Source organism: Sciurus carolinensis, unplaced genomic scaffold, assembly GCF_902686445.1.
Source record: "Sciurus carolinensis unplaced genomic scaffold, mSciCar1.2, whole genome shotgun sequence".
Classification (NCBI taxonomy): Eukaryota; Metazoa; Chordata; class Mammalia; order Rodentia; family Sciuridae; genus Sciurus; species Sciurus carolinensis.
This window is the reverse complement of record NW_025920136.1, coordinates 1318185-1330832: the sequence shown is the minus strand read 5'-3', so window position 1 is coordinate 1330832 and position 12648 is coordinate 1318185. Positions and strand designations below refer to the sequence as shown.

Genomic DNA, 12648 nt, shown 5'->3' with positions numbered 1-12648 from the left:
TTTTTGGATTGGCTTATCTCACTTAGCATGATATTCTCCAGTTCCATCTATTTACCCACAAATGCCATAATTTCATTCTTCTTTTTTTTTTTTTTTTTTTTTTTTCCTCTGAAATCTTTATTTTTCAATCAGTATATTTTTAAATTTTATCCCCAAATTTAAAAATCTAAACATTTTCTGTGTTTTCAATTTCAATAATATTTAATCATAAACATGTCAAAACAAAGTTAACAAAACATTTTCTAAAGTATTAATCTCAAATGAATAGAATTGTATTATATGTTCCAATGCCTTTGTTCCATTCAATGTTTTCAGTTTACTAAGAAAGCGATTGCTTTTCAATGTTCAAAAAGAGATTATATCGGGTAATGTTGTTTGATTCATTCTGTTATTTTTTCCCTTCCCCCCACCCCTCCCACCCCTCTTTTCCCTCTATACAGTCCTTCCTTCCTCCATTCTTGCCCCCTCCCTAACCCTAACCCTAACCCTAACACTAACTGCTCCCACCCCCCATTATGTGTCATCATCCAAATAATGAAACTTTTTATTATAACAAGAATAAGTTTAAATTATTTACTGCTTTAGTGGTTTACAGACTCCATAGGATCTGTCTCCCATAAAATGCTCCTATTTCCCATTTCTTCCTGTTTACAATACTCCAATAGAAGAGTTCTTTGTTGCCTCTAATTTTCTTTCCTTTTTTTTTTGTAAACAAATGGGGTACAACTTGTTTCTCTGTTTGTACATGAAGTAGAGGCATAGCATTTGTGTAATCATAAATTTAGATCAGGTAAATGAAAAAATAAAGAAATTATAACTTTGTTTTTTCTTTTTCTTTTTTTAAAAAAAGGTTGGAAAATCTATTTTAAAACAAATAGAGTTTAAAAGCTCCATGAAATTTTTTCACTTCCCTCAAAATAGACCCATATATGATATAAATGTTTGCTTTAATTTATAATACATGTGATAGAGGATCATAATGACAACATTCTTTCTTACAAAGTATCACAGTGTAACTTATTGCCATGTATAGTAAACATTCTATATCTGCAACACATCATTGCCTGACATAGCACCCCAATTTAAAAGACCAAACAATCTACTGATCTATTTCAGATACAACAAACTTCTATCACTTAAGATTAAGATAAAAAATGATGCTCAAAGAACTTCAGTAGATGATATAGAGGAGACATGTTTGAAGTATAACCAGATCACTACAGGCAACAGAAATGACATACTATCCACTGTGAAGAAATTATACCCAAGCCTCATCTGACAAGATTCAATGGCTAAAACCAGCAACACCCAGCAAAAGAAAATATATTTAAATGAATGCTTTCATGTCAATGGAGAAGGATAAGCCAGCAATACTGTTCCCAGAAACCGCATTCTACATCAATCTCCTACTTAGGGTAATTCTTCCTGGTTTGGTTGGCTTCAAACAGCTCATGGAAAATTAGTTATATTTGAGCTGCTTCTTCACAGGCGCAAGAGTTCAAAGCATTACATATGATGGCAACTTGTCAGACTGTAAGCAATATCAGGACACAACTTGCATTTATCACTTCTGGTTTTTACTTGTGACAATATAAAAAGGCCTTTCCAAATGCACAAATTTGTTTGATATGCACTTTCCAACTTGGGTATACAGTATTTAAGACAAGCTCAGGACTTTTTAAAATAAAATCTACAAGGCAATCATATTTTCTAAGTCATAAATGAATACTTGAAATCTACTAAATTGTCTTAACTTTAATTTTAACCATAATTTATGCTGAAAATAAATGCAAAATCTTGAAGCAAATTTATAATGTTCACTCTTGTCAATATGGAAACATTAAAGAAAAACAAAAAAGAACCAATTCAAGCCTCTGGCCAGAGATACAACTGTCGGTCTCCTAAGAATGTATTTAAAATTTCTTACAAAAAACATAACTTTTCTTTCCTTAAAACATCTTTCTTGCAGAATACTAAGCTATCAAACAGATCTTGTACAAATCACAACTAAAAAATAAACTTTTAGTACAAAACATTTTCCCACAGATCCAAGATCAAAAAAATTATGACATAAGACCCAAAAACGGAATACTAGGTATCTAAAACAAAAAACAAAACATAAGAGACTATGTCATCTACTTAAAGAATTGTAACATCATAAGAGAAAACATCTATATGAACATTCAAAATGAAAAATGCAGGTAATAGAATTAAAAAACAAAAGTGGTAATTAATATCATAGGAGGATTTTAAAATTTTGTGAATATTGTAACTACTATATAATTGTTGTTGTTTGGTACTGGGGATTGAACCCAGGGACATTTCTTTACCACTAAACTGCATCCCTAGTCCTGTTTTATTTATTTATTTGTTTATGTATTTATTTATGAGACAGGGTATCTCTAAGTTGGCCAGGTTGGCCTTAAACTTGGAATCTTCCTACCTGGAATTACAGGCAAGCCTAGGTACCACTACATAAATGTTGTATAACCTTTCGATTCTGGAACTCTTTGGGGAGGTTGAAGTTATTAATTTTTAATCTTAAAAATATTATTTACAAAAATTTACCTTTCCCTAAAACAGTATGTCAAGTAGCATTTCAAGTTTTTTTACTCATGAAATAGAAATATATTAAAGGTTTTATTAATTAATTTATTCTTTCCATGCTATAATATAGATCTTAAATTTGAAGTTTTTTCTTCTATAGAAATCAATGATTCATAATTCACTGTTATTTTCCCTTAGTAATTAACCTTACCAAACATTATAATAACAGAAAAAGCAAAAAAATTTAAAAGTTTATTCATATACTAGCTCAGGACAAAAAAAAAAAAAAATTGATTTCCATTTTCACTTGTAAAAAGCAAGAAAAAAGGAAATGTTACTGGTCTATTCTCCTAAAGAGGAAAAGACAGCTACAAAGGCCAATTCAGATATTACATCTGTCTATCGTCTGCATTTAGAATGCAACTCATGAACTGTTGCCACTTTCCAATTGTGGTATTTTGTCACACTTATTGCTTTTGTTGCTTTCTTGGTATGTACGAAGTTGCTCCATGAAGCCAGAATTTGGACATATGGAAGGCCTTGCATTTTTCACCATAGTAAAAGCACTAGTAAATGAAATTTCTTCAGAATTCATCAGGAAGCCTATTACAATTGCAGCAGCCCGGGAAACCCCTGCATTACAATGAACAAGAACCACACCATCCTGCATTTTTGCTTGTTCAATGAATTCAAAACATTCTGGAAAATAAGACAGGATATTGGTTTCAGGCAGATCCAATATAGAAATGCTTTTATATGTAAACTCACTGAGGAAAGCATTCTCAACTCCATATGCAACATTGAGAATATGAGTCACCTTGTGCTTTTTCAGTACATCCAGATCATGAGCAGCATCTTGTGACCCCAGAAGCAACCATGGCTTAATAACGCCAACTTGCAGGTCCGAGCTAAGGTCCTGCACATAACCACAACCAACCCCCTCGCTCGGCTCTACTTCTTCCACAACATGGATTCTGGCATCTTTCCATGTTTCTATAATTTTCTTTCCAGTTAGCGTTGTCACCCTGGTGCATTGCTTCCTGAGATTATTCCGGGAGAATGCTTTAATTTCCTGGCTAAGGGAGTGCATTACATGAGCAGTGGCTGGGGACAAATGCAAGCAAATCCGGCCAGCACAGAGAAGGGCCAAACTGACTGCTCGTCCCTTATCGCTTCAGGTAATAAATACACCCTCAGGGCGCCCGCCCCCACCGGCGAGGAGACGGTAGGAACCACACTCGTGAGACTGAAAAGTCCGACTCTCATTCTTCTTTATGGTCATGTAACATTCCATTGTTTATGTGCACCACATTTTCTTTATACATTCATCTTTTGAAGGGCACTTAGGTTTGCTCCTTGACTTAGCTATTGTGACTTGAGCTGTTGTAAATATTGATGTAACTGTGTCACTATAATATGCTGACTTCAAGTCCTTTGGGCATAAAGTGAGGAGTGGGGTAACTGGGATAAATGGTGGTTCCTTTCCAAGTTTTCTGAGGAATCTCCTTCCTGCTTTCCATAGTGGTTGCACTAATTTGCAGTCCCACCAGCAATGTATAAGTGTACCTTTTCCCCCACATCCTCACCAATATTTGTTAGTATTTGTATTCTTCATAATTGCCATTCTGACTAGGGTAAGCAGAAATCTGAGTGTAGTTTTAATTTGCATTTCTCAATTGCTAGAAATGTGGAACATTTTTTCACCATTCATGTTTCTTCTTCCATGAAGTTCTTGTTCAATTCCTCTGCCCATTTATTGATTCGTTCCTTTCTTTTTTGGTGTTAGTTTTTTGAGTACTTTATATATCCTGGAGATTAGTGCTATATCTGAGGTACAGGAGGTAAACATTTTCTCCCATTCTGTAGGCTCTCTTTTCATGTTCTTGATTATTTCCTTTGCAGCAAAGAAGATTTTGAGTTTGATACCATCCCATTTATTTATTCTTAATTTTACTTCTTGAGTTTTATGAGTCTTATTGGGGAAGTCAGTTCCAAAGCTGATGTGGTGAAGATTTGGGCCTACATTTTCTTCTAGTAAGTGCAAGGTCTCTGGTCTAATGCTTAATCCCTGATCGACTCAGTTTTGTGCAGGATGAGAGTTGGGGTTCAATTTCATTCTGCTGTTTATGGATTTCCAGTTTTCCCAGCACCATTTGTTGAAGAGGCTATTTTTTGCCACTGTATGTTTATTGACCCTTTGTCTTGTACAAGATCACTGTATTTATTTGGGTTTGTCTCTGTGTCTTCTATTCTGTTCCATTGGTCTTCATGTCTGTTTTGCTGCAAATACTGTGCTGTTTTTGTTTCTATAATTCTGTAGTACATTTTAAGGTCTGGTGTTGTGCTACCTCCTGCTTCACTCTTTCTGCTAAGAATCTCTTTGGCTATTCTGGGCCTCTTATTTTTCCAAATTAATTTCATGACTGCTTTTACTATTTCTATGAAGAATGTCATTGGAATTTAAATAGGAATTGCATTAAATCTGTATACAACATTTGGTAGTATGACCATTTTGATAATATTAATTCTACCTATCCAAGAGCATGGTAGATATTTCCATTTTCTGAGGTCTTCTTCAACTTCTTTCTTTAGTGTTCTGTAGTTTTCTTTGTAGAGGTCTTTTACCTCTTTTGTTAGATTGATTCCCAAGTATTTTAATTTTTTGATGCTATTCAGAGAGGGATAACTTTCCTGATTTCTCTTTCAGATGACTCATCATTGATGTATAGGAATGCAATTGACATATGGGTGTTGATTTTATAGCTTATTGCTTTGCTGAATCCATTCATGAGTTCTAGAAGCTATCTGGTAGATTTTTTTGGGATCTTCTAAATATACAATCATGTCATTGGCAAATAGGGATAATTTGAGCTCTTCTCTTTATATTTATATCCCTGTAATTTTAAGACCACATAATCCCACATGCAAATTAAACTTTTCAAGAAAAATTGTGATGAACTGACAGATCTGGCTCCATGAGAATGTTATAGGTCAGACTATAAGGAAATTAACTAAACAGACTCCATTTTGTTTTGAGACTCCATGTTATGTAGGAAATAAGTTTTTTCCATGGGAACACTCCACCTCTGTACCCATCATCAGTTACTTAGTGTGACATGTTTAACAATACAGAAAGAAAATTCCTATGTAAAGAAAAATTGCTGTCTTTTTATTCCTATTGCTCTAACCAATGTATCATGTAATCAGTAATTGTGTGGATGTTAGTAACCATTGTTTAGTTTGTACCTAGGTAAGGTCATTTTGACCCACTTCTCCCTCTGTTGATGATCTCATGATGTTAATTTGTAATTTTGAATCACAGCAACAGACACTTATGATTGATGTGATTCTTGGTATAATAAACTCTACAACCCTATGGTTGGAGCTGTTCTCCCAATAGCAATTTTTTGGGGGGCATTGTGTGAGACAGTCAGTTGGCCGGCTTAATAATTTGGACTTCTCAGTGGTGATTGGTCTGTTCTTAAGTTGCACACCATAACAAAAATAGAGAAGTGCACATATTATTTTTATAATATGTGTTTATAATGTTTAATTTTCACATATAAATGAGATAAAACTTTTAAAATAAGCATTGATGAAAAACCCTGAAATATAATTTTGGCATTAGGATCCACTGGTACATTAAGCAATAAATCATGCATCAAATAGATTTTCTTTCATTCTTGCAAGAATTTTTCAATATTAATCAAGCTGTTATTAGGATGTATCATATCATTAGATCAAAGTGAAAATTATAAGGCATCCCTTAGTACTAAAAACATGTTTGACCAACTAACAGACTGAGAATTTATGGATATTTTGAGATTTTTCACTTAGTGAGGGAAAGTCAGCATCATCCTTGCTAAAGTCAAGAACAATGGGATCACCTCCCTACTTTAAAAAATGTTTGCAATTGGATATAGACACACTTGAATGCATTTATTTGCATTTTCTACCAGAAAAATGCTTTCTAAACTGTCATGAAGAAATGATGTGGGTTGATTTGGACTATTCAGTTTTAGCTTGAATTTATGAGCATTCTGTGTATCCTATCCCACACCAAAGCAGATTAGTAATAAATAATTTTTAATTAATAAGGGCATATTTTTAGGAAAAAACCAGCTTTGTATAATAGTCACACACTTTTTTGCAAAAACACTGGCATAAAATGTGGGGCAATTTGGGGATGAAATATGGTAAAATCTGGTCAAATTGGAAAGCTTCCTTGGGTCTCCCAGATCCCTCCAAGGCCCACAGAGCACAGATTCTCTGAGGCATCTTGGAAAACATGGAAAGCATTTGAATACTCTCTAGTTTGTATGCAGTCTTTATTCTTCCTAGGCTTTGCAATCAGTCAAAATAATCTCAAATTAGAAATGTCTTACTATGTACTCAGAATTAATTTTAGGTATAAAATCTCAAACTGCACTTGAGTGTGAACACTGAATAGGACACACCTGGACCCCTGGCCCACAGGGAGAGGTTTCAGGAACAGGATGCTGGAGGACAGGTCCTGCTCAGCCAGGGCCTGACCCTGCCTCCCTCACGTAGGAAGCCAGGAGCAGCACAGTCCAGCTGACTCAGCACAGCTAACTGCTGGTAGGGTCACTAAGAGTGGTCTCAGCTGGGCAGCTAAAAGTGTAAGAGGAGGAGAGCAGAACAGCGGCAAGGCACTGGGGTTGTGGGTGATGAGGGACCTCGCAGGCAGGTCAAGGGTGATGCCAGATGTGAAGAACACTTACAAAATCAGAAAAATAGCCTGAGTGAAGCTACACCCTTATCATAAAGCAGTTCATCACAGGTTTTCCCTGGGCAAGCCTATCTGTGTGGGAGCCTCCAAGCCTGGCACCTTGAAGGTAAGCGTGTGCCCAGAGCTCTCCAGGCACAAGGCCTGGCCATGCCGCCTGTCCCGATCAGACATCACTAACCTTCAGCTGTTCTACAGTCAACCTTTTGAGATCTGGATTCAACATTTGGAAACCAGAATCTTCAAAGCCAGGTGTGCAGACAGGACAAAGCTGGGCAGGATGTCTGGACTTGGGCTCAGCTTCAGTCTGCTGGAATGACTGGTATGCTCATCAACTTGAGGAATTACTCATTTTTTAGCTTAATTTAATTGGAGTCTTAAATATTTGTAATTACAATTTTAAATTGGTTATTAAAATCTAAACTTTTTAGGCCAGCATGTGGCTCAGAGGAGAAGCCCACTGCCCACAGCCCAAGGCCCACTGCCTCCCCATCTGTGCCCCAGTTATGATTACTCAGTTTTTGTGTGAAGCAATTTGGTTTATAAGAGTTTTTAAAAGTAGTCCACTACAATTTAAACAAAAAATATGTAGCACACATAACTAAGAAATGTTTAAAATTTCCAAATTAGCTTTGCATGTTGTGAGTGGGAAACAGATGTTAAACAGGAATCATACTGCCAAGGTGGAACAGATGTTAAACACGAATCAGACTGCCAAGGTGGAAAGGAGTCCACCAGCATCTGCACTCCAGATCACAGACTAGGGGTGAGGCTGGGGATGCACTGGGGCTTTCAATTAGAGCCATAACCAGTCACCCTGCCTCCTAGTTTAATCCAGGTAATGATAGCTGATATTTGCCGAGTGTCACTGTGTACTGGGTACCATACAGAAGCCTTATATGGAATAATTCCATAGCCTGTGAGGCAGATGCTGCAATGGCCTCAATCTGGACTGAGGAAAGAGGGGGACAAAGACATGAAGCAACCCACCCAAACTCTGGCAAATAAATGACAGTCATAGACAAACCCAGGGGATTCCAGGATGCATATGACTATGCATGGGAAGGTGGAGAATGCCTGGCTGCCTCCTGATGGAGTCATGAGACAGAACCAGGAATTGAGTGCATTCTCAATACAGGCTTTAAAATTGCCCCAGGTGATGAGTATACTGATCACTGAGTGATCACTACCCAATGTGTGCATGCATTGAAAGGTCCCACTGTACCTCACAAAAATATGCAAGTGCTACGGCATCAATCAAAACAACAAATACAAATTGCACATGAAAGCAATCCAAACACTACAAAGTACTACATAAGGTACAGTGGCAAGCATATATGGAAGCTAGAAATATCAATAAATGCTGAGTCTAAAGGCAGTATTTGATCACTGTGTTCCAAAGTACCTTTGGAAAAGTTACTTTGGTGAATCAAGACACATTGTATAACTTAAACTGATGGATATATATTTTAATTAAGTACACTTATATGCACACAACCAAGAAATTAACTCCAACAATTTTTCAGTATAATTACAAATATCTATATTTGATATCAGTTACTTTGTAAAATTAAGTAAAATATAAAATTAGGGTAAAAAGACACTCAAGTGCAAATATTTCCCATAGTGATATTGGGTCTGTTATGGTTTGGATCTGGAATGTCTCCCAGAGTCACATGTCAGAGAGTGAATCACCAGGGCTCTGACCTCATTGGAGAATTGATCCACCAGATGGATTACTGGGAGATGTTGGCAGTTGGGGGCAGGAGGGCCATGGGTGCCAGAAGTAGGTCTGTCTTGTCCCTGCCCCCTCCTGGCTGCTGCCCCCAGCTTTCCACTGCCATGCCCTCCCACCATCCTGTTAGGCAACGTCAGCACAGAGCAATGAAGTCAGCTGACCATGGACCCAACCTCTGAAACCCTGAACCAAAATAAATGTCTCCTCTCCTAAATTGCTTTCTTCAGATATTTGTTACAGCAACACAAAACTGTGACATGGATGGTCCCTATAATGAGGTGCCATCCTCTCAGGAAGAGTGGGAACTCACTAATCTAAGATGATGGGTAGGACTTTGGAGCAGGGCAATGAAGGTAATGCAGAAACCAGCTTCCCGTGTCCCTGCTTTACCTCTGGTGGCATCAAAGCCCCATGATTGTCACTGCAGGCAAGGGAACAGACAGGTGATGATGAGGCCAGGGAAGTTTGTGTCTGGAAGATGAGTTCCAGCAGGTGGGGAGCATCAGTCAGCGGGACCGGCCTTCCGAGGCCCCATCCACAGGCTCCTGGCCACAGGTACATAAGCTGGGTCCACTGATTGGCACTGGTACCCCAGAGCAACCTAAGCACTCACTCACACACAGCTCAGATGAAGACCCCAACCCCTGGTGTCTAAAATAAAATACTGTAAGTTCTGAGCTGCTGGACTCCATTAGTGTAAGGAATCCCATGAAAACCAAGCCAGACACGGAAAATCATATAAGGGAGTTTATTAAGAAAACAGAGTCTCCCTGCAGGGTAAGAGAGAAAATGAGGGGAAAAGAAAGGGAAAGAGAAAGGGCGCACCCAAGAGAGTGTGAAAAGTGAGGAGGAGAAAGTGAGGAAGTGTGTAGGAGAAAAAAGCAAGAGAGAGAAGATGGCAGTGAAACTATCTTTAAGAATCCTGCTGGGCTAACAGGGGACCAATAATGGAGAAGGATACTTGCAAGCTGACTGATGAACCAATAGCTCGCTAGGATGTTCACAGACTGACAGTAGTTGGGAGGCGGGGGAAATGGCTGCACTGGAAAGGGCGGGGAAAACAGCTTTCAGACTGACAAGCTAGGATGTGATGCAATGGAAAGGGCGGGGGAGCAGCTTTGTATTACAATTAGTGTGGACTCCATTTCCCAGGAGGGAAGAGAGAGCTGCAGACAGGAGGCCCCAGTCACCTGCCCTTCTGGGAAGACCCTGGACCCCAAGTCTATGTGGGTACATACTGTGTCAAGACACTGTGAAGTATGGAGCTTAAAGCAGAGTGGGCAGGTAAAGCTTGCTTCTGCCATCTGGGTCACCTCCCCCAGTCACCTGCACTGTGTCATCTCACCTGAATCACCTCGCCTGAGTCCCCTCCCCTGAATCCTCTCCCAAGTCACCTCCCCCAAGTCTTCTCCTCTGAGCAGCCTCCCCTGAGTCCCCTCCCTGATCCCCTCCCCTGAGTTCTCCCTCCTGAGTCCCCTCCCCTGAGTCCCCTGTCCTGAGTCCCCTCCCCTGAGTTACCTCCCCTGAGTCCCCTCCCCTGTGTTCTCTCCCCTGAGTCCCCTCCCTGAATCCTCTCCCCTCATCCCCTCTCCTTTCCTGATCTTCTGGAACCATATAGCCAGAGCTCCGGCCATGTCCTGACAGTGTGGTGCCAGCAAGGTCTCACCACAAAACCTGATCAGGGGGCCACTGGCCCATCAAGACAGGGCTTGTGACTAGTGGCCCAGAGCTCCTGAGCCACAGGATGCCACCGGGGCTCCCCAAGCACTTCCATCCCAGGGGTAGACCCTGCTGAATTTGGGCCTGGGCTTCCAGATTCTGAGAAGGCAGAACACAGGATGCCATGAACATTTTCCAGGGGCAGACACTGGCCAAGACTCCTAATTTAAAAGGCTATCTCTGCCTTGAACAGAGCCAACCCAGAGAACTCTGAGAAGAGCTGACCCATGCACTGTCATGACTAACCTTGTGTCTTGAGGCTGTGCCTGGCGCACAAGAGTAAAAAGCAATCTAGGGTCACCACGGCAGATGCCAACACTCCTGGAGTCCCAGGGTACTGGGTGAAGCCAGGCGCTGCCCGTCATTTGACATCCTGGTAGGACAGTGACACCCTGGAAACCTCCAGGGAGGTTGTTGTCAAGTGGTCCTCAGGCAGTTGGCAATGCCCTGGGCAGCAGGCTTTTTGAAGGGAACTGTCTCATTTTCTCCCCTCTGAAAGCCAGAGGTGGGGCCTGACTAATCACACCATTGTTTCTGGTTCCAGTTCTCACCCATGATGCAGTCAGGGAGATATCTAACCCAGAGCCACAAGGAGCGAAGAGTGCCCCTGGTTGACTTACAGACACAAATGGTTTAAGCCTGGTAACTGCTTTTCAAGGAAGGTTCTTTAATGGTCTCTGCAGAGGAAGAAACTGTACCCAGGTTTCCCCAGCAGGCATGTGCCAGAGTAGGGACAGAGACCCAGGCACTGATGAGTAATGCCTGGCTTAACATGTGGTCTGTCTCCCACAGGGTCCTGCTGAGACTGATGGCAGGTGTTATCTGGATGGTCACATGCATTTCATTATGCACTGAAATGCAGGTGACCACAGAGTGGTTGTGAGTTCCAGGTACCTCTTTCTCCTGAAAGCTGGCAAGATCCTATAAGGAGAGCAGCTAAGAAGCTCTTGTCTCATGGCAGAGTCTGAACAATGATGGTTACTTCTCACTTCCAAGTTCCTGATACAAATTTTCTGTCTTTGCTTGTTTTCTCAAGCTTGATCTTTAAGCAGTACACAGTTGATTTCTTTAGGAAAGGTTGCCTGCACCCTCCAGGCTGCCCGGGATCCTGACAGCCTGCCCTGCCTCTTCAGTTCGAGCCTGGCAGAGCTGACTCTGATCTGAGCACCCTGCTGCTGTTCTGCTTCCTGGTTGTGGTCCTAGCATCCTCAGGCTCTGCTGTTCTGATGAGCTGAGCTCTCTCACTTGCTTTTGACCAGAAGAAACATTTGCTACTCAAATGAAAACCGATTTTGCATTTCACAACACTTGTCACTTTCTGGAAAATGGAGCTCCAGTGATTATTTCTGTAGCAGCACATGAGGAGTGGCTGACTGGGGCAGAGTTTCTGTTTGAACTGGTTGTGTGTAGGCAATACTATTCAGAAAATATCAGCAATTATCTGTTACCCGCACCATGAACTCACCCAGAGAAGAAATAAAGGCTTATGACTAGAATCTTCCCATGAGTACACACACCATTCTGAGCAGAGGCGATTCCCCGCCCGGGTTTCCTTGACAAAGCATCTGCTCAATTGGTTCTCTGCTCCATTGACTTGGCAAGTATTTACTGGTTCGCAATACTTTACAGTCATTCCCATAGGATGAGAATCCAGAAAACACACAGATATAACACTCTCACCTCCCAATTTGGGGCCAAAAAGCTGATTCTTTCCAAGGTTCTTTATCTGCAGTTTGATTAGCTATCATTAGTGGATAGATTGGACTCACCTATGATTTTATTATAAAATTATCTGTTTAATTCAACAAAGCCCTCTTATGGTAAAGCAAAGCCCATGTTCATCCAAATTAAGATCATCAGCATCTCAGTCAGTTGGATCCACATATGACACTGTTCC

The 12648-nt window shown here is 40.3% G+C and overlaps 1 protein-coding gene across 1 annotated transcript; it reads right to left on the bottom strand.

Moving 5' to 3' along the window:
- Nucleotides 1–3010: 3010 nt before the first annotated feature.
- On the bottom strand, nt 3011–3786 carry LOC124974176 (dual specificity protein phosphatase 19-like). Its single transcript, XM_047537642.1, has 2 exons — nt 3365–3786; nt 3011–3246 (listed from the first exon to the last, which is right to left on the bottom strand). The coding sequence occupies exons 1-2, from the start codon at nt 3635–3637 to the stop codon at nt 3154–3156; spliced, it is 366 nt and encodes a 121-aa protein (XP_047393598.1). The 5' UTR covers nt 3638–3786; the 3' UTR covers nt 3011–3153.
- Between the last annotated feature and the right edge of the window lie 8862 nt (nt 3787–12648).